Source organism: Blennius ocellaris, assembly GCF_963422515.1.
Source record: "Blennius ocellaris genome assembly, chromosome: 17".
NCBI classification, from domain to species: Eukaryota; Metazoa; Chordata; class Actinopteri; order Blenniiformes; family Blenniidae; genus Blennius; species Blennius ocellaris.
Window position 1 is genome coordinate 9,004,261 of NC_137666.1, and position 26,033 is coordinate 9,030,293.

The window sequence follows — 26,033 nt, forward strand, 5'->3', positions numbered from 1 at the left end:
AAAGTTATAAGTATTAAGAAAAGGACTATCAGTTAAATAGTTAGAACACAATATTGTGCACTGCTACAATCGATAAGTCAAGTAGGGTATAGTATAGTAGAGCCTACAGAATTATTCTATAATATAGTATTGATTAATACAGTAATTACAGAAACTAATACTGCCTACAAGCCACTTGCTATATATTGGCTATAAGTCACAATATGTAGTGTGAAGTCTTTACTCTAAGTATAAGAACTTTCACAAATGCAAAAATAATAATCACATTGAAAATTGCTTCAATAAAAACTATTATTTATTGTAGCTGATAACGCTCTCCTCAAGTCAGCATTAAAACTGGACACAATCTAAAAGTTAATTAAAATCAATCAACTTAATGAGGTGAACATAATGTCCGACAGTGTGGCTGACCCGTTTCCTCTTAAAATTGCATTTCTTAACCAATCAAGAAAGTGAGTTTCAGGCTTGTTGTGGAGAAATGTCTACAAAAGGGATGAGGGGCTATGGGCCCGACTTGATGTGGAGGAGGGTGAATCCAGTGAAATTCACCTGCCTTTACAGCCAAGAAAACACACAATCCTGTGCTAAATTTAAATCTGATATATACCAGTGGAATCGTGCTGCTGCTTGAAGCCTGTTTCATAATTGCTGTGGATTAGCCTATGGATTGAAGGTAATAGCCCATTAGAGAATAACCACAATTCGAAGAGCAACTATATGAAAGCCAGCATTTAGCAGTTAACTCCTCCACAAGCACAAACCAGCAGATTGCATGAGATCATCAATTATGGAATCGTGAAAACCATGTGCTGAATTTTCCCTTGGCCGCCTCTCGACTCATGCCACGAGCAAGAGCCTCCGTCCTTCCCTCCCTCCATCCATCCCCAACCGCCGGTCAACACTCACCTCTGTCCCGGGGGCTGCGTGAATTCACCGAGTCCCGTCGCCCCCTTCCCCCCCGGCGTGGTCGCGCGTGCTGCTCCAGTTTTGCGGCGCACCGTCCCTTTAATCCATGTCCAGGTTCGCCCGAGTCACCCCAGAAATACCCCCCCCCCCCCCGAACCGCTCGCTGGTATTCAGAGAGCGGCTCCTGCGTGCGGCTATTCCGGGAGCGAGTCTTTGGAAAGGGAGCAGGGATGGGAAGGAGAGAGGAAAGGAGAGAAGAGAGGGGCTGCTGATGGTGGAAAGTCCAATTTGCCGCACTTGCTGGAGACGCGTCCCTGTCCTGTGTTTCCAGGCTGTGGAGAAGTGAGAAATTCACGTGCGTACCACCCCCCTCCCGGTTCCTCCCCTCTATTTGCACCTCCGGGATTTTCTACCCTCCAAAAAATATTTAAAATGGAGAAATAAGAAAATTCAACCCCCTCAAATAAATGCGCTTATTTCATATGCACAGCATCCGTCACTCGGTTTTCGGGTACGCAGTCAGCTTCACAGCACTCACACACACACACACACACACTCACTCACACACAAAGGCATGGGGGGGTGAACAGGGGTGTGGAGGAGGAGGGAGTTGTGGTGTGTGTGCTTTATGATGGGGGGAGGAGACAGTCTGGTCCACACACACGCTTCCCCTGCGTTTCCCCACTGAATTCTTGTTTCGGGGCTACCGCCGATAGGCGACCGAGACAAAGGGGCAGACTTGGGAATGTGTGTGTGTGTGTGCGCATGAGTGTGTGTGTGTGTGTGGGTGTGTGAGAGGAGTGAACGTATCCTGCGCATGTGTGCGTAAAAAGTGAGGGGGCGGTTTTAAGAGATCACCTCGCGTCTATAAGCAGCGACCGATTTCACTGTAGTTATAATATGAGCCTCGCCATCAGCTTCGCGCCCCCGCGTGCGTAAAACGAACCCAATTTGTTCCGTTTGTTTTTACCCTGAAAGCTATAACAAAACAAAAAACAAAACACACGTCCCAGATGTGTCTGCCTTTGTTTACCCTGAAGGGTGTGGCAAGCGGCTGACCACCGCGAGGAGCCGGTGGAGTCGTGGAGACGCGCGCACGCGGACACCACCGCTTTTCACTGACTCATCATGAATGACACTGCGGGAGTTCACGTGAAAGAGTCCGGCTTGTGTGTGTGCACACGTGTTGTGAATTTTTTGGGCTGCAGATGATAAACTGGTCAAGAGAGATCCATATATTCTCCTCCCACGGTCATCAATTGTTAATGGAGCTTCATCTGAACCTGGATCGCAATTGATGCAAGTGCTTATAGGCACATTTGCAGCCCTTCTATGAACATACCAGCAGTTTACCTCGAGGAGGCGCAGTGAAAAGACCAGCGACCAATGGCTTTGCACTCATTCAGATATCCGCCCCCCCCCCCCCCCCCCCCCCCCCCCATCTCCCCCTCTTTCTGTCTCGGTCACTTGGCTCCGTCTCAGCTCACATGAATGGGGGCGCCCCATTTAGCGTTGATCCTGTCTCCAGTTGCCAGGGAGTTTCTCTGGTTCTCATGGGGTAGTCCCTCATCTCTGATCCCCCCCTACCCCGACAACATCACGCTCCATTCGGAACAGCCACCCCGCCAATAACACCCAAGGGTTGGTCACAGCTGGCAGGGGCTAATAAACTCATCACTCACAGTGCCTGGCTCCTATTTACCTACTAGACAAAGCACTATACAGAGTGAGATGGAGATGGACGTGTGAGGTGGAGGTGGAGGTGGTTGAACACTTCGGCTTCTCACAGACTGCTCTCATTCCTCTCAACATGCTGGAATTTGCTCAATGCGAACACACAGTTGCAGAAGTGGGGATAAAACATGATGGCAAAAACACCAAATAATGCAATATCAGCAGTCTTTTACAAAAAAAAACAAAAAACCCTCAGTTCAGTGGTAATTGACTGTTTGGGGAATGTACATTGGGGATTCCAAAGTTTGATTAAGATTCTTCTTGACTGCTGTTAACACATGTGACCCAATTATTTCGTCTGAGCGAAAGGCCGACCGATCTGTTCACATACACACGTACGCATTCACGCTCCATTCAGACACGCTCTGCCCATGTGCTTGTTTGCATGGTTAATGGATCCATGTGCATTAACGCAGAAACAGATACCATATATACAGTAAAAGCATGTAAACATGTCACATATGTTGCAATGAAGTGTTGTCCCCCTGCCTCTGTATGTAGACACATGTATCCACCCATCTAAGCCCACATAATTCAGCGATTGGATTCTGATTGATTTCCCTACATCCTTTTCGGTGCACCCCTGATGCTCAGAAGACACCTGACAAGGAGTCTGTTGTTTATGTTATCTCATGGAGAATCCACCCCGCAAATGATTGATTGGTCCTACTACAATGTGATTATCTCCACTATATACAGTGTGGCCAATGGTGCACCTGCACTAAATCATCAGCATGTTACTACCAGCTCTCTTGACTCATCCTGCTTCAAACGATCCCACACTGTTAACTTTCATCTGTACTGAGGAACTATAATTTGTGAGATCAGTTCCAGTTCTGTCAGGCTTCATATAAACACCAATTTTTCAGTATTAAATAATAAATGGTTTATTTCTAAGAGTAGAGGTACCATGACTGTAAGGTTTAAAAAAAAATAAAAACCTCTGTGTAATATAAAATACAATCAATACAGAAATTTGAAGCGTTTTTGATTTGTGTAGCTTTTTATCCACACTGCCACTTCATAAGACAGCTGCCTCAAGTGTGACTGATGCGTCAATTTTCAAAACGGATCCAGACACACGCGGATAATGTGACTCTCACGAGGCTGAAGCAAGATTTTCTTTACAGGGACAACAAATAGAAATGATTGCACGTCTCAGTCACAATCTCAATAAAAACGTTTTACGATGAAAAAGCACCATTTGCAGGTAATGTCACACCAAATTTAACGCCCGTGTTTTTGTCCAGATCCAAGTGCCACAGCGTGGCTGAAAGCTGCTATTACAAGTTAAACAAAGGCAATTATGCTTCTTGAACGTCTCCCTGCATGACCTCAGGAAAAGAAACACTTTCTGACAAGTCACTTCAAATGTACTAACTGTGACCTAACCTCTAACCGTGTGCTACAGCTTTACTCTTTATTCTGACTGGGATTGTTTCTAATACAAATTATGGAATTACTTTAATGTTTTAAAGGCATCGCCCAAGGAGTTTTTATATTTTGTACATTGTACAATTATACATACAGCCTAATATTTGTTTATTTAACTCTTTTTTTTAACTGTGTGCTTTACGGCCCTTTTTCCTAATGTAATGCTGCACGAATGTTAATTTAGTGATGTGATTATACAACCTAAAATAAACAACCATTTCAGAGTTGCAGTGCCAAAATATATATCATCCTGAAATGGTTTGTATATATTAAACTTTTTTAGAAAATCAAAAATCGATTGTATTTAAAGGCATCTTTTCTTTTGCCAGTGTGTCTGCAGAAATCTGTCTCCTTACAAAAAGGCTGAAATAGAGTCCTTGAGGTGAAGCTTTCACACATGAAGGCCTTTTGAAAACGTATGCGGGATACGTACTGAATATAATTCACGGTGTATCATATCTGCACTTGTACATCCTATGAAATGTTGTCATCATGTCATCTGTGACTGAACGAAAGTCACCAAATAGTTGCCTGACAAAGCGTTGAAAGAATAGACAATCTGGATTTGGTACAAATGTTGAGGCCTACATTTTTGTGGAAAAGTTGAAAATATACAAAGGTGCCCTTGAAAGTAAAATACTTTTAGAACTCCTACAGCGGTGTCACTTCAGGTGAATGCAAACATTCTGGGCAACAAGGCATAAAATATAACTCAAGTGTGGACTATGATAGTGATTTAGGACTAGGTTTGATGCAGGGACTCAGATGGTCTGGTGCCACTGGCAATTTCACAATATCGGTGCGAGACCAGACACATCTCACCATATCATGGGAGATTGGGAACAATCCATGAAGCATGAAAGGCAAGAGGCGCATTTTTACTGCTTTGTTTACCACTGAGGGAAATATATGCAAAAAAAAAAACAGCATGTGCTAAGAACACACATAGTCACATTATATTAAAATGCATAAAACAAATCTGCAAAGCCTTAGGTAATAATTTCTAGGCAATGAAATATGAAGATGGTGCAACAATTCCTTTATCAACAAATGTCTTCAAATGAAATAACATGTATTTGTATTTTATACTGGGTGAGCAAGAGCATACTGGATGTAAGACAGTTGTTCATAGGAAGAATATTTCTCCCAATACCTGATATACATTAAAACAGATTTATAAATTTATAAATTTAAAACATGCATATTGTCCCCATGCCTTTCAGGCACATTGGATCTTTTTAAGTCAGATGTAATGACTATTTCAAATTCATCCATACCCCAACTTAAGTCTCACCTTAAAATAAAGTCTTCACCTAAAAGGTGAATATTGTTGTTCAATCGTTCATTTTGTCTTTATATCGACAATAATTTCTGCATGTACACAGAAAACAGTAAAATACACACACACACACACACACACACACACACACACACACACACACACACACACACACACACACACACACACACACACACACACACACACACACACACACACACACACACACACACACACACACACACACACACACACACACACACACACACACACACACACACACACACACACACACACAGATAGAGGTGGCTTGGAGGTGAAAGAAGTAGACTTGGGATCTGGGATTAAAATTTATGACTTGCAATCTGAGGTTTTCTGGTTTGAATCCCACTGCCGACACCACAGTAGTCCTCTGCCCCGGGCATTAAGTTTAAGTATGAATAGGATGGGTTTAATGCAGGGAAGTCTTTTCCAAAAGGCGATCAATAAAGTGTGCTTTCATTCTTTGACACATGGACTTTTTAACTAATGAACAAATGTCAACCTCACTACTGCCTGGTGGTTCTTGTGCACCATATGGAGTCAAGTACATATGTGCACATGAATGCGAGCATGCACACATACACAAAGTCAGTGCAAGAAGTTGGGTTTGATTCATGTGGGGGGGGGGGGGGGGGGGCATTAAAATATCATTAACTCTAATGGGAATGTCGAGTATTGTATTAATGGAGTTTAAATGAATGGGTCGAAATCCCTCAAAACATTGTGGTCAACGTGTGTTCGGTTTTAAAAGATCCCAAAGTTAGGCAATAAAACAAGGTGACATTCAAAATATGAGAAAAGCAACAAAAAGATAAGTATATAAATGTTTATTTCAAAACATGAGAATGACCATTTATGATAAAATTCAATAGTTTTCTAATATAACTTTCATGAGGGGTAAATTTAAAAGTATTTCTTTAAATATTCAGTACCAGACGCTCTTTCTCAATAGAAATCTAACATATTTTTCCTTGTAGACACCATGGCATGTGAACACGACCACTTCACACCACAGCAAAGTTCGAAACGTTTAAATGTACAGTAGTGCTGGGGTAACAGCCTATAGTTGGGCTTCAATGATATGAGTGTCTCGGACCTGTGGGCCAGTGAAATCCCCAACACCCCTTTGAGTTGCTGAGACACACAAGACAAAAGTATCCCACTTGGAATTAGCTGACATTGTCTTGTATTGTATGGGGTGCCTTCACAAAATCTTTTTTTCTTCTTCTTCTCCAAGACCATCGAGTGCAAGAATAATAGGAGCAAATTGCAAATTTTTTTTTCCTTCGGTCGATTGCCCAAATGAAAATAATATTTCTCCAACAAAACTTCAGTCCACAGACTCTCCAGTGTCCATAGCCGCGGGAAGCAGGAAGGCAGCTCCATCTAGTGGTCGACCAAGTAACCGAGTATTCAAAACACTTTCTTTACAACTTTGTCTTCAACATTTGAATTAACTGATTTAAAGTAAAGTTAATAATTTTTTTCTCTTTAGATAAAAATAAAACCCATTATAATTAAAAAAAAAAAAGTGAAACAATCCATGAAAATAAACCTTTTTGGCCTATTTAATTATATGTTAATAGAAAAAAACTCGAGATAAAGTCTCACTTCGAGCTCAGATCTGTAGGGAAGGAGTTCGCAGTAATCATCCTAATCGATGCACATTTCTTTCCAGAGTCATCACACCTTCAGTGATGGATAACTTTGACAGATTCAATCAAAATGAACGCCCTATATAGGAAAGAATGGCAATTTTAATTAAAGTGACTTTGCCGTGATTTAGTATTGCAATTCAACAAAGTTACAAGAGTCGCAAGAGAAATAATACTAATAAAAAAAAGATTGCGCAAGCTTGAAGCAAGGGAGGCTGAGGACACCACACTATTATATCTGGCCTTTGTTGAAATACAAAAACCCTGGGTCAACCATTTCCCCACGGCATTTTGTGACTAGACTATCCTTGGTCTTTGCAGCCTTGGCTTTCTGATGCAAGATAATCTGAAGCTGCAGCCACATGGTGTATTGTAATAATAGCAATCATTTCTCAGACTTTAAAGCTTCCTTCTGCACTGCAGAAGACGATATAGAGCAAATTTCAAGGTGCAGTACCTATGTCTAAAATTAGTTTCTTATTGCAGATTTTAAAGAGTGACATGGCACTTTTTTTTTTTTCTTGGTCAAAATTGACCTGAACACAGGGGGTAACATTATGGGAAAAAGAGTTTTAAGGGGCACAATTTCCTAAATCGGTGACACTTAGTGGCTGCGGTTTCGAGAGGATATTTGCCGGTACCTCCAATGCCTGGAATCTTTCAACATACTTCCAATCATTCTGAAATAAAAAACAAAACAAAAAACAACAAAATATCTATCTTGTTAACTTGGTGGAACTCAGGCCACAGAGGGATATTTCGCATTTCAAAATAATATAAATGAAACGGTCAAATTTGGCTTTAGAACTATCCCAGTAATGTATCGGTGGCAAAACCATGGCAAAACATTTGCACAACAATGTATACGAAGATACACAGTGTAAACACACATAAAGCTTTTTGCAGTTTCATGATTATATAGGTGGATTGTGGAGTTCGGTGTAAACTATTATTTGTTTCTTCGTTATTCACATTTTTGGGAAATTATTACCAGAACTACTTGAAATATGTGCAGCTTATGGAGCTTTCCATGTCTCATTTAATTCTGTTTGCATTTCTTACCTGTGCTCTTGTCCCTGATATCCAAATGTGCTTAGAGGCCTTTTCATCCAGACTCTGAGGCCTGTTATTCGTCGTGGTTCATCGTTTCTCATGATTTCTATTGTAGGTGTTTGATTGTTAGCATCCACATTGCATTTTTTTGTAACTGGTATGTTGGGATGCTATTGGAATGACTTTTGCCTTTCACTTAAATATTACATTGCTTATTTATGATTGCATGAATGACAGACATTTCACCAGCACGTAAGTTGCAGTTAAAGTTTTTTTTTTTTTTTTTTTTTAGTTGTAGTTTTACGTGAGTGTTGAAAACGCGTGAAAATATTAGGTTGCAGTAAGTAATAATGTGAGTAAACATATACTGTAATTTATCAGCAAAGGTAACCCATAATAACAAAGCCAAATTCCCGCGGCTATGCGAGTTCCACCTGTGATCCGACACGTCAGAGAGCGAATCAAGTCCCGCTGCTTGCACTCGATTGGTTGGCTTTTGTCCTCTCCAAAGCGTTCAGAGCACGTGATAGGTTCACTTTCTGTCTGTCCAGGCTGGAACTGTTTCTGCATTGCACAGTTGTGCTCCCAACGCCTTGCGGGGTGACTCGACTTCGCTCCAAACTGGTGGAAGTGCGCGACTGAACCGTTCTTTCCCCCGTCAAAGTGTTAACGGGGCGTAACTGGGTGCCTCTTCCTCTGTCCAGACTGTTAACTGTGTTTAATTGGCTGCTCCTCCCAGGGTCCAGAGTCCCGGGCCCACTTGACGGGTTAGCCCTCCCGGCCTGCTGATTGTTCAGGGTCTGCAGCTGGCTCGTCCTGTCTCTCTCGGGGAGTTTGGGCTGAGTGGAGCTGCTCCTGTCTGTGTTAATAGTTTGTATCCTCTGTCTGTCTCTTTCCCTCTCGAGACTCGTATCCCTGCGAACAAGCCCACTCCTCTCTCGCTCCAGGCTGGTCTGGATCTCAGCCCTCCTGGCCAGAGCCTCTCTCAGCTGGGTACGGAAGGTTTCAATCTTCCCCTGCAGCTCCTGCAGCTCCCCCTCCCACAGGCTGGTCTGGGCCGCTCTGTTCCCCAGTGGCGAGAGCACCAGGCCAGTGGAAGCCAGAGTGGACACGGGACCCCCGTTGGCATGGAGGCTAATTTGTGGAGGGGAAGTAAAACTACCCAGGTTGACCAGCCCTAACCCGCCGAGGCCGAGCCCGGGACGGCCGACCATTCCTGGCCTGCCACGCACCGAGGCGGTGTGCGTGCGCAGGCGGTAACTGTGAAGCGTTTCCAGGTCAAAGTGTACGCGTTTCTCCTTCGGCTCCTGGGATGGCGAGGAGCTCCTGGTGTCCCCGGCTGTGGTGGAAGCAGGGAGGGATGTAGGAGGAGACGGTGGAGGAGCCTGATGCTGCTTTCTGTGGAGAGTGCAGTTCTCTGAGATACAAGAGGAAGGGCTGGTGAAAGAGGAAGATCACAGCAAAGGGCAGATATCCAGTGAGATATACAGTACAGCAGCGCACAGATACATTTTCATTTGTCTATACAGTATGAGGATGATTATTAAATTTGAAAAGAAGTTAATCCTTCTTTAAGTGTTTTGCTTTTATAAAGCTATTATCGAGAATAGACCAAAGACTATTACTGGACTCGTCCTTAACAAATTACTTTGTTATCAAGTCATCAAAGTGAAACAATCTGCTGGAGCAGTATGACAGTTTCTACCTGTTTCTAATGTAGAATGAAATTTTTTTTTTCTTAAACCCAGATATTTCTGGAAATATGCCAGTTCACTTCCTTTCAAAGAGTTAGATGATGGAATTGATAAGGCTCTATATGGTACATAAGCTGTCAGCATTTGCCAAGTGCAGATTAAATGAGATATAAATGTTTTAATTAGTGAGGTTTAAAGATGCTGGTAAGCAGATTTTGCTGCACTTGGATGGAGCCAGGCTTGCTGTTTCTCCTTGGCTCCAGTCTTTATGTTACACTTAGGTAACTGGCTGCTGGCAGTGACTTTGCACTGCATACAGATATGAGTGGACTCATAACAGACTTTTAGCAAGGCAGTGAATAAATATGCAAATTAAAAATAAACCATTCCCTAATAATACAAATTATTACCATTTCTTAATGGTGAATTAAATATTTGCACTTGCAACAACACATTGACATTTCTCTATATGTTATATAAAATGTGTCCATCTTATATTTTGATTGCCAAGGTAGAAAAAAAAAAAAGATAACAAAATGTGAAATTCTTCACTCTGTAACTTGATTACTTTTGGTCGAGGCCAGTCAGCTCCTTCCCGACATCCTCATACGTGGTGTGGAGCGCTCTGTGGATTTTCTATGAGAAAAAAAAAAAAGTATTAATCATCAAGATTTCTTATTACGGCACTGTCAGGTCAGAAATACATTCAGAGACATGAATTTCTAAAAACTCATATTCTGTCTGTGTCTGTGACAGCTATTTCTCCTGCAGTTGAACTTGTGTGAATAATTTATTAAAATTATTGTGATTCTGTTTTAATGCTTAAATTCTTGTGAAAAGTTAAAGTATTAGATTCTATTGCTCCTTTTAATTGCTGTATCACCGTTTTTAGCTTAATTAAACCATGTTTGAACGTATGACTGATCTCAAATGCATCTTATTGAATAACTAGTGCACTGTTTAGTATCTTGCATCCAAAGGATATTATCCATGTGCATGTATTTTAGGTTAATTGGCGTTTCTGAATTGCTTGTGGGCAATAATATTCAAATATGCATGTGTATGAATTTGCCCCGTGGTGGACTGGAGACCAGTTCATGGCGTATCCTGCTTTTCAACCTCGTTGGATTTGCTCCAGCGCCACGTTAGATGGAAGATGGATGGACTTTGAACATGAGTGCTGGAAAATGTGAGTTTCACTCCAGCCAGAAATAATCTTGAGGAACTAACTCAGATGTCATCCTTCCAGAGAGCTGAGCTGCTGCTTTCATGATGAATGCTTGAGGCTGCCCGGCAGCGGTTGCCCTTTTAGAGAGATGCAGCAAACAAATGTGAGCAGTCTTGATAATCCCACTGCTAGTTTCATTATTCACCCAAAAATGATGCCAAAGGCACCTCATTTAGTTATTGCTCAAGTTTCTGTACAAAAACAAAAAAAATGTGACCTTTAAATTCCCAATTTGTGGTTCCTTGCTTTCTCTTGCAGAGAACCAGTGTAATGACTTTCCTCAGCTCATATTTATTAATTACCCACTATCATTAAGTTTGAAAATAACACATTGGAATTTTATGTAAAACCATTTAAAAATATTTGAATGAATCAGAATCATGTATTCACATTTATTCATTTATTTAGATTTAGTAAAATTATTTTAATAAACCAGAATAAAAAGACACACTTAATGAACTGTGTAATATTTATTTGTAAACAACACGTGTCAGTTAAAAATAAGCTTATTTAACAAAGGCATCAATGCACAAAGTGTGGCCATGAATCTTTTAATAAAGCACTACTGCTCAGCTTGAAGAGTTTAAATTAACCAGGTAATTTATAGAAGACATTAAAAGCCAAATCAGGTAATTAACTTAATTTACGGAAATTAATGCAATTAGCTTAATGTAAAAAAAAAAATGTTTAATTGAATCTGTCCAACACAACATAATGCAGAATGCTCTAATGTTCTGGCTTCTTTTGCCAGTGTTCTGAGTTCCCACCAGTAGAGGGCGTAGGTTGTCTGCAAATAAAAGGTGAGCTCCAGGGGCTGATGCTATCCCACCAACAGCCTGCTGCTCACATGAGTGTGGCAGAGTTCACGTGTGTGCATCTGCATGTGCAGGAACTCCAGAAACGGAGAAATGTATACGTCTTTCTGTGCTCATGTCTGAGATGTAAGCGATGTAAGAGAGCAGACGTGCACACAAACACACCAGCACGTATGTGGGATGTGTTTACTCACCTGGCTGGTGTGTAGCCAGTACTGGAGCGTGTGTGTGCGCCGGAGGCGAGGGATCACCAGGTGATAGAAGGTGTGTTCACCTGCCAAGGTCAGCAAAGCTCCACCCACCCCCATACACAGCAGCACAAACAGGCCCGAGAAATGCTGGATCCCCATCTGGAGAGTCTGAGGGGGCGGTGACAGAAAGAGAGCGCCAGGAAGGGAGAAAGAGAAGTTGGGGGAGTGACGCAGATTAGTGAGGATTTAAGTCAACAGACAGGGAAGTACTGAGATTGATGATTTATATTTACATAATTACCATTTGGGCCACTTTTTGTTAATGTGCAATTGATATTCTGCTGTTGTGCATCGAGTTTGGCTGTCTAAGCCCAAAAGAATGGCACTCAATAAAAGAGGGCAACAGCGTAAAAGACATTTTTGGGAAGAAAAGATGGAAGAGGCAAAACTGAGAGTGATGGAGAGAAACAGCAGCGGGCACGGAAAAAGCTAAAGAAAGACAATAGTTAATTGATTGTTTCCATTTGGTTCACTCACACTTTTTGGACATAATGCCTGTTTCATCTGAGGCTTTCATAGGCCAGGAGAAAGTGGGGGGGAAAAAAAAGAAAAAGCAATGGCAAGCCTTTCCGGCTCTCTAATCATGCTTCCTCCACCCAGCTCATTCTTGTGCCACCTTTGATGGCAATTAGCCCCACGCTGACTCGACAGTTTCATCAGCGACAACACTGACCTCCGTATGCTCCCAATCCAAAGCGCAAGTTCACACCGACACCCACATTGTTTGAAAGAAGCCCACTCTCTGGGCCTCCAATGGGATGAATAGTTACAACATCTTGATGGAGGCTGAACTTAAGGCTTTGCTCTCATTGGTGAAACCTATGACTGCGTAATCGTGTTTGTTGCTATAATATGATTCAACTTTGAAGTGGGATTTAAAAGGAATGGCCAAAGGGGGTTAAGTAGTTTTTCTATTCACAAACAAGAGATATAGATACAGACAGTGCGCTCTGTCGAGAGAATCCCCGTTCTTTAAAGAGCATGAAATAAAAAGGAGGGCGAGAACGCAGAGTACTCTTCTCTGGCACAAACAAGTATCGACACTCAGACAGTACGTGCCTGTAACTCTGGTTAAGGTAAGTGAATAGACTCGAGTTTATGGGATTTTATGTCTTTGTCTCCGTGTGTGTGTGTGAAAGTATCACTGCATGTGTGCTTAGCTGGCAGGCAATCTTGCCGGTGTCCCAAAGGGAGACTCATTTATAGAAGTACAGCGGCAGAAGGCTTTGCTTTACACGCAATACACGTACACAATGCATTAACACTACCAATGAGTTACCTCAGTGACTGCAAAGACTCTCTTCCCACAGGGCACGACTTTATACCATTTGTCATGTAGCATGTCCATGAATCCGTCCGACTTGTAGCGACTCACAAATTCTGACACGTTGCGGGTGAGGGGGGAGCCCTGGGGAAGGCCGATGCCGTAGCCTGGAAGGGGAAATGGACACAGATGTAAGTACATACAGCATAGGTAAAATACCTAAGAGCTACAGCCACAGCTTAGAGGGAGACTGACGAATGTGGTGTTTTTGTGCAGGAAAACCACAGTCAGCCAGTTGCAGTTAGCCAAAGGGCCGATGCCCTGTGGGAAAAAGAAAAAGGAGATTTATGGGTTCACAGCCTTCAGTTGGAATCAGAATCAAGCATATTTTTCGGCCAAAGTTGCGGTGCATATACAGAGCAAATACATTGTCCTTTTGCGGGGTGGCAATTGTGCGGGGAGATGAAGAACAAAGACCTCTAAAGCTGGTGGAGATGTCTGTTGTGGTACAAAATACATCAAAGTGGATCAAGTTCATATGCAGAGTTGTCCGTTGCTCTTATAAGCTTTTGACTACAGAACGACAAGAGAGTCTGCAGCCTGGATCAACCTCGATGACTTTCACATCTTTCCAGATGGCCCCGCAAGTAGATGATCAAGACAGCACGCACGATGGGGGAAAGGAAACCTTTGCAAGCAGAAATGCAAACACTGGCTCAATTATTTAGGGAGAAAACTATGCGAGATAAGTCCTCCTGGTCTTTTTACTGAACCCTTGTGAGGAATCCTACACTCATCTTCCACAATGAAACTTTTTCTGAGAAAGGCCAAACGCTTCAGACAAGACGTGCATTGTCGATTTATTTTGCTCTCAGTGCCCTTCAATCTTTCAGGTCAGACCATTTTTAGGCTCGCATCAAGGAGTCTGATACCTGCTTGAGGTAGAGGAGTGGGATCATGTCTGTAACCACCCTCCAGACTACCCCGTGTGAATTATATGCAAATGTTCCCATATTTTACCTGACTATGCTGCTTATGCAGAGTTATACTCCCTTTGGTTACAGTCACACGGCTGTGCTCAGCCTGTGGCAAAGTATTATTGTACTGTAAATCTCTTATATGTAAATGAAAATTGAGAAAGTTGGACCTTTGGTTCTGCCGCGAGGAAAAATTGAAGATTTAGATGTAGAAACGTCAAAGATGGGCTTTTAATGTCGTTAGTCTTCCTATGAAGAGAGTTTTTATTTCAGTCTTCACCTGTGCACCGCACTCACTTTCCCTGCTCTTCTAATTCAACGCCACTGATTTATAAATTTTTCCCCCCCCTGCCATGCACGTTATCTTTTTCATTTCACAAGACTCAACTTTTAATCAGACAGATTTTCATGATAACGATCCCCGGAGCTCCCCTGAAGAATATTAAACTGTACACGACACTTTAAACTAGTTTACCCATTGACCTTTAAATGTTTTATTCCATTTACTGATAGTTTTATGACACATACTGCAAAGTGAGCGCCTCCTCCAGCTATTGAGTCTGTTTTGTGACTACATTTCCAAATACCATCAAAATCCATTCACGCAACATCGAAAATAATTGGACCTCCTCCCTCTCACCTATTCCGACCTCATCACTGGAGCCGTCAGTTTCAAAACACTTATCATAGTCTATGACGCAGATCATCTGCTCGATGCTCACTTCACAGCCAATCCCCCTCCGGGTAGAGATACAACACCCCGTGATGTAGGAAGGCCAAACAAAGGGCAGCTTCAATCCATGAGCATGGAGACTCAATAACATGCTGATATTTCAGCGTGGCGTTAGCAAATGCACTCGCACTCTTCGCTCGAGCAGAAGTGGAAAAAGTAAAAGTAATGACGCAACCTCATTCAAATGGACGTAAATCAATACAGGCTCTGAAATGTACTTGAGCACAAAAGTTAAAATGCCTTTTCATGTCATCTTGGGCCTTATTTTGTGGTGGGGGTGGAGTCATATGCAAAAACACACACCGTCGCTATTATTACTATTTTTGTCAGTATGGAGCCATCAACACGGACCATTCAACTCGTGTCATAGTTTTACATCAGAAATAACACCGTTGTAATAAAACAATTTATAAAACACCTGAATAGACCGAATATGAAACAAAAGGGATTATATATGGAACACGATCACTCTTGAATTTGACAAATTCTGCAGCTTCATTATCGATAACTAACTTCTCACTGTACTTGGAATCTGTATGTGTAGAAGTAATTGGGCTATAAACTCTGCATAAAGGGGGGAAGTGACTATAATTGTGTTGAAATGCAATAAAAAGTCTTCAAAAATTCACATACTCAAATACAGACACCACAAAAGTACAGAGAGTACGTCCTTATTTCAGCCTCATGAACATCCTCTCTGGTGGATCGTGTTCTTCTGTTGATGGTAATGCTTTGCAATAACCGAAGTGTGGCTTTTTCTTGCATCAGCAACAATTTTGAATTTTCACAGTGCTTTTTTTGAGGATGAAAATCATCTTGAAATTATTACGCTGAAGGTAATAACAAGAAAACGTAATTAGAAACTGCTTCTCAGTGGATTTGTTTACTTGAATGGCAAGCCTGGGCTTTTATTCGGTTCTTTTACAAAAGCTGTGTGTTGATACTTTGTTGTTTTTCCACTTGTAATGACTTATTCCCCCCAAATATTCGCAAGGATTGCTATATCTTAGGCTCAATTACATGCCGCTCACGGCTGCAGTCAATGGTTACTTTGCAGAGTCATATTTACACCAAAATACACGGCGCGCTAATGAAATAATATGCAATGTGGATCAAAAAGTGTCACAAAAATAGACCTAATAGCTTGTGAGGTTTATTTAATTATGCAGGCTGTAATGCAAATCATTTATTAGGAGTATTAACTATTAATTCATTCCTGATTTGTCGAAATTGTTTCATCATCAATTGATTAGCATTGCCTTACACTTCCTTCTTCCTCCCGAGTTAAGGCTAAAGCGGCAGTATGTGGTGTGACGAGACCAGACAGCAATAAAATATAAAGCAACAAAAAGAAATAACCAGAATTTTTTATTTTTTTAAATTAAGTAACAGATTTAAGTATTACCTTTCGAACAGTGTTTATTGCTTTAATTTATATTTGCGGCAGATTCGTGTATCATTACTTGATAGCTCGGGAGAAACGTTACCCTTCCCTTCGATGTCTTAGCGAGACGGCATCTGTTTAGCATCACGTCCAATGTTTCTGCAGGTACAAAGTGAAAGAAATGTGTCCCTCGTTTTTGAATTAAAAGACCCTCTGTGAGATTTATTGCCATACAAGACCTCCCGGGGGTTGTTTGTTTCATTTCATCTGTACCGCAGTCAAAGATAGTCATGCCAACAGCGTTTTTTTCGGAAGTGGGCTTGTCTCAGATTTGGCAGCTGTTTGCCAGTGTGTCTCATATATTGTGTGCGTGTGTGTGTGTTTGTGTGTGTGTGTGTGTGTTATTGGGCTGTCAAGGTGCGTGAGCCTGATGGGGGTTGTGGACAGAAACAGAGAATAACGAAGGTTCACGTTTCTGTCACACTCTGCTTCCTCCATGACAAAGACTTTCCAAAGCTTTGCTCTCACACTCCTTTACCCTCCAATCTCTCCTCATTCTCTTCTCTGCATCTTTCACTCCCTTTTCCCGTCAGTCCACCCTGTCCGAGGTCGTTTCGCTCCCACCATTGCCGCCAGTCTCTTAATCTGCAAGTCCGCGCTTTATCCTCGTCATCCTTTCACTTTCGTTCATTTTCTGCCTCGTTCTATTCTTCCTCTCTTTATCTCTCAGCTGCTCTCTCAAGTCCGCTTCTTTTGTCTCAGTGTCTCCCTTGTCTTTCATTTTTTTCCTTCTTCTTCTTCTTCTTTTTTTTAGCAGACAGACATCATTTTTCTGTCATCAGCGTATCTCCATGCACATTTCTTCTGAGCACTCAGTCAAACAGTGAAGTACAAGTGGGCAGCTCTCGTCATTTGTTTTGATTCTTTTCCCCAGACATTCATGTATTCCATCACAGGCCTGAAAGTCCCAGAGCTGTCACTCAAATCCCCCACCCACCTACTCACAGACACACTGGAGCACATTAAGGTTTATTTAAAAGCTCTACTGACCATTTTTTTTTTTTTTTGTAAATTTTAAACACAGTCTTAGAAAGTACTTATTATTTTCTGATCAAACGAGGTGAAGCATGAAACACCTTTTCGATTTTTTCGGGGGATGGATTTATCTTGTACTAACTTTAGAAAAGACATAATTGTTCAAAATCTGTTTCACCTACACAAAGTACCTGTGGCTTGATCATCTCTCTCAGACCTATTAAAAAAAGGTAATTAACAACTGTCTGAAAGGAGGATTTATCACATCAATAGATGTGTTAACATATAAACATGATGTTTTCAGCCTCAAAAGATAAAGAAATAAGAGCTAAGTACTGATAGAATGATAACAGATTGCAAAGTAAGGTAATGTTAACTGAAGGTTAAGCAGCGTGACAAAATGTCCTCTTTTTGTCAGAACAAGTCTACTTTTCAAGTCTTGTCCAGGGCTTTTAGACATATGCATGAAAATATGCGGTGTACTTTTTCCATTGAGCATTTATTTTATTATTTTTACTTTTCTAAATGTGAAATAGTCATTCCTATACTCACAATCATCCCACAAAATGTTTGTGAAACTGGTATTTTTGTGCAGCTACTGTTATATCGTTTACGTTATCATATGCTTAAATGTCCGATAAGACATAAAGAGAGAGTTATTCTTTTATTGTTGCATTTTCTATACAGAAGACGGCTTCCTCCCGGTGTTATTTTACATTTTGACATTTTTATGTTATTGTTGTTGTCATAATATAAGTGAATTTACTGTCAATACAGAAGAAGAATATTTTGAATATATTTTAATTATAAGCCATCCTTGAGAAGACTAAGAGTATAATCTGAGTAGTAAGACAGGATCAAGTGTCCCCTCATCTCAGAAATCAAAATATGCTCAAGGCAGAGGTGGAAAGAGTAATATTAATCCATACTCAAGCACAACTACTTTTACACCAAATGGAATAAAACAGCAGACTGATCTAGATCTATTGATCTGAAGAGTGAAGTCAAGACAAAGAAAAAGGAAAAGCTTCAGATATTATAGTGTTTAATATCTCGTCTTACTAACTTTGGTTTAGTCCCACAGATCAGAAACATGTGTTTAGATAATATAGTGGCTATTCTGAGTGTGTGTGGTGGTTTGTTTCTCCGTGTTCATCCTGTGATGGACGAGAGACCTGTCCATTGACCTGCCTTTACTCCATCCATCCATCCATCCATCCATCCATCCATTGGCTACCGCTTTATCCGGGGCCGGGTCGCGGAGGCAGCAGTCTGAGCAGAGTAGCCCAGACTTCCCTCGCCCCAGACACTTCCTCCAGCTCCTCCGGTGGCACCCCAAGGCGTTCCCAGGCCAGCCGAGAGACATAGTCCCTCCAGCGTGTCCTGGGTCTGCCCCGAGGCCTCCTACCGGAGGGACATGCCCGAAACACCTCCCCTTGAACTGCAACCTTATCGTGGTGGGGGAGTTTGAGCACCCGAATGACCCTCGGAGCTATGTTGTCGGGGGGCTTGCCCCCCCAGTAGGGTCTCCCAAGGCAAACAGGTCCGAGGCGACGGGTCAGACTAAAAGCAGTTCACAAAACCCCCATGGATACACGCAAGAGGAGCAAGGTGACGTCGCCCGGTTTGGCGCAGCCGGGGCCACACCCTGGAGCCAGGCCCGGGGTGGAGGCTCGCACGCGAGCGCCTGGTGGCCGCGTTCTTGCCCGCGGGACTCGGCCGGGCTCAGCCCGAAGGGACGACGCGGGCCCCTCTTCCTCATCCTCCTGTGGACCCACCACCCACAGAGGCTGCCGTAGGGGTCGGGTGCAGTGTGGATTGGGTGGCAGTCGACGGCAGGTGCCTTGACGACCCGATCCCCGGACACGGACTCTGGCTGCCTTTACTCATTGTCGACAATTAATCATGTATTGAGTGTAAAACAGACATAAAAATGTTTAAACTACACAAAGTAGTTTCTTTTCAGAGCCCTGGCCATTGACACTAGGATATATATTCAAATGTAGCCTAATTGTTGTATATGAATATAAGTGACCTTCTTCTGACATTGACTTCTAGATCTCCTTCAAGTCAGCGGTAACAGTGCAGATGAAAACACAGACTGGCCATGTCACATTGTGGTCCAACAGTCAACAACACGGATTGTTATCACACAGAAAAAGAAATGTGGAAAGTTTTTACAAGATTAGGCAATTTTGTTTTAAATATGTAAACTCAAGGGAGGATGAGCCTCCCATAATGTACTAACCCTCCACAATTGATCTATAGTACACTTCTAAATAACTTGGTTTAGTTAAACATATTAACATATATATACAAAAAATATCACACTAGGAAAATGCACCACCCAGACCCCCAGATTTTACTTGCAGCTGCACCCCTGAAGCTCTCTGGCAGCATCAAGATTCACTTTGAAAACTGTTTTCCACAATAATAACTAATAACGTCTGGCTTCTGGCAATTAGCCTCATTGTTTCAGCCCAACATCCTTTTACTTATATCAAAGTACTTTATCACAATGGCCTTTTGAATGGTAGTATTGTGTAGTGGAATTTCACATATTCGTACCCACACTCACACACGCACACATTCACAGACACACGCACACAAACACAAAGTAGACAAAGACGTCTGTGCGTCACTCCTGCCAGACGTGAGCTGCCCGACCAACAACAGTCTCACGCCGCCAAAAGCATCTCCTGCCAGCAGCATTTTGATCCTCAGACATGCTCCGTCCCGCTCGACTGAGCTTGTGTGGACCACTTACGCGCACACACACACACACACACACACACACACACACACACACACACACACACACACACACACACACACACACACACACACACACACACACACACACACACACACACACACACACACACACACACACACACACACACACACACACACACACACACACACACACACACACACACACACACACACACACACACACACACACACACACACACAAAACAAGCGACGAGTGGCTGCGTGTTCAGCGGCGATATTATTAATGGGGTGTGTCTCGGCTGTCGTAAACATCTCCCAGCAGCACTCAGTGAAAACAGACACACACAGACACCCCCGCATCTCTCTCTGCTTAAGCAGCCTGAAGATTGGAGCTGAGCACCTCGCCTGCAGCGACTCCACAGTCCCCAATTCCTCGGTCGCTGTGTATCCCCTGACCACAAACCGCTCTATAAATCCCGCCTGCATCCTCAGATGGACCAAATATCACTCCCTCCTTCCGCCATCCTTCACCTCCTTCTGTCCTTTGGCCCCCACCCTCACAATTTTTTCTGCTTGGGGTGAAGGTTTGTCTTGATTAGGGGACTCTGTTGGCTGGCTCTTTTATCACTCGCTGTGCAGAAAGGCGCAAACTGGCAGTGGGCAAATGAAAGCCCTCTATCTCCTTCCTATGCTCAACTCCCACCTCACTCGATTCCTCCGCTTTTGTTGTTCTTTCTCTTACTCTCTCGTCATTTATTCTGTCCATTTTCTTTTTCAAATCTCCTCCTCTCCTCGTGCTTATGTGTTTCTCCCCTCTAACATTTCCTGTCTGGGCCATTTCCTGCTCTTTCCTCCTATAGCGTTCAGACTTATTGAGTTATTCACTCACCTCCGACGCTTCCTTGCGCAGACTGTGAGGTGAATTGCTACTGAAGCCAGCCTGGATCCTGTGTTGGCCTTTTTGTGTAGACAGTGAATCAAGCAGTCATCAAACTGACCCACTATACATACAAATGAGACTCGCTTTTGCATCTTCACAATCATGAGTAATGCCAGAGCAGTGTCTCTCGACACATTTTGTCTTTCGCAGTGAAGGAAGCAGTGGATAATCTCCAGTGAACAAGGGTTGTACAGTGAGCAGGGAGTGTGGGACTGGGGTCTTTCCGAGGCTACGGCTTTGATTGACGGAGAAATGCTATCAAAGTAAGTATTTGGTCCCAGGTGGCCTCCCCACCAGCATCTATTTACTGTCTGTTTATTGGTTTGTGCCTTTCTCAGCGATGCACAGTGAAAAGAAAAGATTGAACTGAAATGCATGCATAAAATGCATGCACAAGGTACAGTAATATGGTGTGCATGAATGTATATCAGAGGACAAGCGTGAGCATACATGCTAATTCAATTCTATTAAACATCATCTTGTGACTGAGCCGAATTGTGAAGAGGTTAAATGTCTGATAGATCCAATAAATGTGGTCTGCCAGCAGGAATTTCACTTCAAAGGCACCTTCACTTGGGGATATATGTGCAGATGACATGTGACTAGAATATTAGAAAACTTGCAATATGTCTTGAATCGTTTATTTACCTCAGTGAAAGGGAAACCCTGACTTTTATTAGAGCCGAGACATAATTTCTTCTGGCAGGTCGTCGGAATGCCATTTTTTTTTTTCTACAAGTGATATATTATATCCTTGTATATGTGCCTACACATCACAGTATCTCCTACTTTTTACTGCAACAGAGCTGCAAGTGTTACTGAAGCTCTTACTTAAGTGAGTAAACAGAGTGAGAATAAGCTTGCGAGGTAATTAACAAGTGTATCAAAGGAGGATTTATTACCGATAGTGATCATTAGGTGAGTCAAACATTATGTATTTAACTTCAAAAGATGATGAGATTAGAGCTACTGGACTTACTGACAGAAGGATATCTCAGGACTCAGGACCAAATACCCTGTTTTGACCAGAGATGTGCACTTTTCATGTCGTTCCGTGGGCACACGAGGGGTTTTACCAAAGCATGAAAAACAAAATCCACTTTTCAAATGACTTTTGCTTTTCTACACTTGATGTTTTTTTTGACAACCTTTACATGATCACATTGATATTTGATCATATGTCATATGTCATATATATAATATAATATAGTGTTGATGTAGCTTCATTTATTTCTACTATATCTTTTTGATTGCAGAGATTGTAGGTTAACTTTGTATGAATTTGCGTAGAGAAGAAATGAATAACAAGTGAGGATTTTGGCTTTTAATGAAGAAAGTTATTGGCTGATGAAGGCAGCTCAAATGTTCAGAGGGTAAATTCAGTGTTGGTGCACTCAGCTGAGTTATGATTTTAAAAGTAGTCCATACTTCATATATTCCAATACATGCAGCCACACTGTATTTTATCTAGTTTAAAAGCTTCTACTAATGTAGTGTGTGTATACTTAATTTGTTATATTATATACTAGCAGAGGTACGAGAGAAGATGCTACACAGACTAAAACTTTACTTAATTTTACATGTAAAAGTCTATCATGCATGCCAAGGAGCGCTATGGTGATCCCTTGGTGGATAAAGTAAGTTTTGGAAAAAGAAAGAGAACAAAAACACTACAAACCTTGGAAAATAACTTTGGTATTTCACAAACTTCCAAATACACATGTAAGCATCTGCACAAAATACAAAGATTTCGACACACCAACCCCCTGTGTGGATCATTAGCCGCTCTCTGACTAGTGGAGGATTTGTTTATATGCTTCATGACTGCGTAGCAGTCGGTTGAAACTGTGCGCACTCTGGTCTAAAGCGTTCAGACTGGGCAGCGCTTTTAATAATAGATAGTGGATTTCTCTCAGCCTGCAGCATTATGAGTTCACTCAGTGAATCCCCGTGTTATTCTGTCAGTCATGTAGCTAACTACAGCACTTGATCAGAATGTATGGGTGAACATCAGCACGCTTCACATTACTAGTGTGTGTTCTTTATCGGATTATAGGGAATCGCATTGCCGCTGGGGGAAGTTTAAAAAAAAAATCTGGTTCCCGCAAGGTCAGTTTTTGAATATTCACGTCAGGTTGAGCAAGCGGTGTCCTAAAGTTTAGAACAGCACACGCATAACTGGAAGGTTGAGGTTCCAATTCCATTGAGGGTTGCATCAACAAGGGCAATCTGGTGTATTACTTGTGCAAAGAAAAAAATGTGGATCACGATCGGCTGTGGCAACTTTGAAATGGCGCAACCGAAAGACAACCATCATCATGTCGGATTTTCCAAAAATGTTTTAGAGCACAAAACACAGTATAAAAGTAAAGGTGAGGTGAGAGGCTGGGGTTGGACATATTGGGACTTTGGCGAAGACGGCAGAGTAAACAAGATTTCAAAGCAATTTTCCAAAGTGAGCTGTAGAGTGTTTAGAAGCGTGAAAAGAAAAAGAAAAAACAAGGAATCAACATGTGGAAATTGTAAAATAAGTGTAACCATTAAAAAAAAGAAACCAAGTGAATTCTAAGGTGGTCATTAAAAACACCTCCAGGGAATGCCCACACTTATTTACAAATGCTTGCAATTAAAAAAACAAGCGTGAGTGTGACCGTGTGTGCACCTTCAATGGCAAATGGCTTTCCCACGGTGAGCAGTTTGCAGTCTGCGTCGATAGAGACCTCAAAGTCCAACAGAGCTTTATCCATGATGAATGCATCCAGGGCAGGAGGATCTGTCCTTCACCACCAACACACACACACACACACACACACACACACACACACACACACACACACACACACACACACACACACACACACACACACACACACACACACACACACACACACACACACACACACACACACACACACACACACACACACACACACACACACACACACACACACACACACACACACACACACACACACACACACACGCGCGACAAGGAAGAAAGTTGCATTAATTGAGGGCAACTAACCTCCAATTTTATACATGACCTGTAAATCAGATTAACTCCACCACACTTTTTATGACTTGCCAGACCCTTTTTGGGGAGCTCTGGATTTGGGTCCTTCATCCCACTGTGTCATTTATCCAGAGGATGAGATTAACTGCATTCTAACACACTATGTAAACACATACATCATTACCTAAACCAACAGCCTCTGTGGCAGGCTGATAAGACATTATACACACCGAAGAAGACTCTGTTACTCCAGCGGTATCGATCCAATTGACCCTAATTGACCTCTAATTATAGACTGCGTGCAGCCTGTACTGCTAGTCACGATGGCAGTGGATTTGTTTTGGGATATGAAAAGCAGCACATGGGGGTCTGACTTATACCCCTGCACAAACTGCTGATAAAGACGAAAAGATGCATCCGTGCCCAGAAATCAAAAATCCCCCACAAATTCATTATAACAATGAACAAACACAAACAGATCAAAGGAGACAGATACATAAGTACATTTACAAGAAAAAGCAAACATACAAGCAGATTGTTGGCCTAATGGGAGAAATGGAGCAGACTGATTAAATTACCTGAAACTTGTTATTCAGGACATTTAGTGCTAAACAAAACGTTGACTTTACAAAGTCTTTGCAGTTTTGGCAAAGCAGGAAAGTCTCTTTTTCTCTGTCTAGACCTGTCAAATATGAGGAACAGGGAGATGAGAAAGGAAAGAGTCTTCTCTCTCTGCAGTTAAGAGTGTCGAGAGTTACCCAATGCAAGACTATGAGAGTGTGTGTGTGTGTGTGTGTGTGTGTGTGTGTGTGTGTGTGTGTGTGTGTGTGTGTGTGTGTGTGTGTGTGTGTGTGTGTGTGTGTGTGTGTGTGTGTGTGTCTTTGAGTGAGCATATATACAAACATGAAAGAGATTGGACCCAACTTGAACTTTTTAGCCTGTGTATAAGTATGTGCTTGAGCATGCATTAATTCCTCTGAGAGTTTGATATTTGTGTGCAGGTGCATGTGTAGCCCTCGGCATTCAGTCTCCAGGAGAAGGCGAGGGAGGCTTCTTTTTTACCCCCCTCTTCTACCTGAGATTTGAGTGCAGTATTGGGGTCAGTAGATCTGCTAACACAGTGTTTTGCAGCCTCCTCTTGGTTCTCTGCACCGCTGTGACTTCCACTTGCGCTTTGCCTCGCACGCAAACAAACGACGCCTTCATCTTCCCTGTTCTCATCCGCTTTCTCCGAACAAGCGCTTTGTATCTTCACACTTGCATCACAAAGTCAGCACATGCACTATCTCAGCATCGCTGCCGGAGCTCAGAGGAGTACGCATTGTGTCTGAGAAGTGTGTGTGGCTATAGGTGTGAGAGTATTTGCTGTGTTTGGTACACTATGCAGCAGCCGTGATAAACTTTTTTTTTTGTTTGTTAAACTTGTTGTATATTGTGAACACATTATATATCGAATGTTCTTCTTGTTCGTGGATGTTATTTCAACACAAAACATGTCCTTAACGTTAAATGGTGATCCTGAAACAACCCCCATGTGTGAACGTGAGTGTGTGTTATGGTCTGTCTCTCTTAGGGTGTACATTGCCTTCACCCATAGTCATATCTCCAGAGCCCTGCAATCCTTAGTTAGATAAAGTGATAAAGAACAGGGGTGATAAAATTAAGGCCCAAAACCAGCCTGCGAAAGGCTCCAATCCGATCCACTAAATCACCAAGCAACTGGTAAAAATTATTGATAATTTAACAGACTTTCTTAGAGTAAAGAAGACAACAGCACTGAGACCTGAGCTGAGACATCAGTGAAGCCACAAAACCTCATTCCTGTTAAACAAGCCTCAAAGACATGCTGTCAGGGTGAGT

General features: G+C 42.2%; 1 protein-coding gene across 1 annotated transcript in view; it reads right to left on the minus strand.

Annotated features, from left to right (window-relative positions):
* Nucleotides 1-8,452: 8,452 nt before the first annotated feature.
* grin3ba (glutamate receptor, ionotropic, N-methyl-D-aspartate 3Ba) overlaps nucleotides 8,453-26,033 on the minus strand; it is a gene marked incomplete at its 5' end in the record, with an annotated part of 72,572 nt that continues 54,991 nt past the window's right edge. Inside the window, 5 exons of the mRNA XM_080512283.1 lie at nucleotides 8,453-9,540; nucleotides 10,366-10,433; nucleotides 12,035-12,199; nucleotides 13,371-13,522; nucleotides 23,823-23,938. Coding sequence (XP_080368409.1) covers nucleotides 8,565-9,540; nucleotides 10,366-10,433; nucleotides 12,035-12,199; nucleotides 13,371-13,522; nucleotides 23,823-23,938 — 1,477 coding nt within the window. The 3' untranslated portion in view covers nucleotides 8,453-8,564. The remainder of the gene's footprint in view (nucleotides 9,541-10,365; nucleotides 10,434-12,034; nucleotides 12,200-13,370; nucleotides 13,523-23,822; nucleotides 23,939-26,033) is intronic.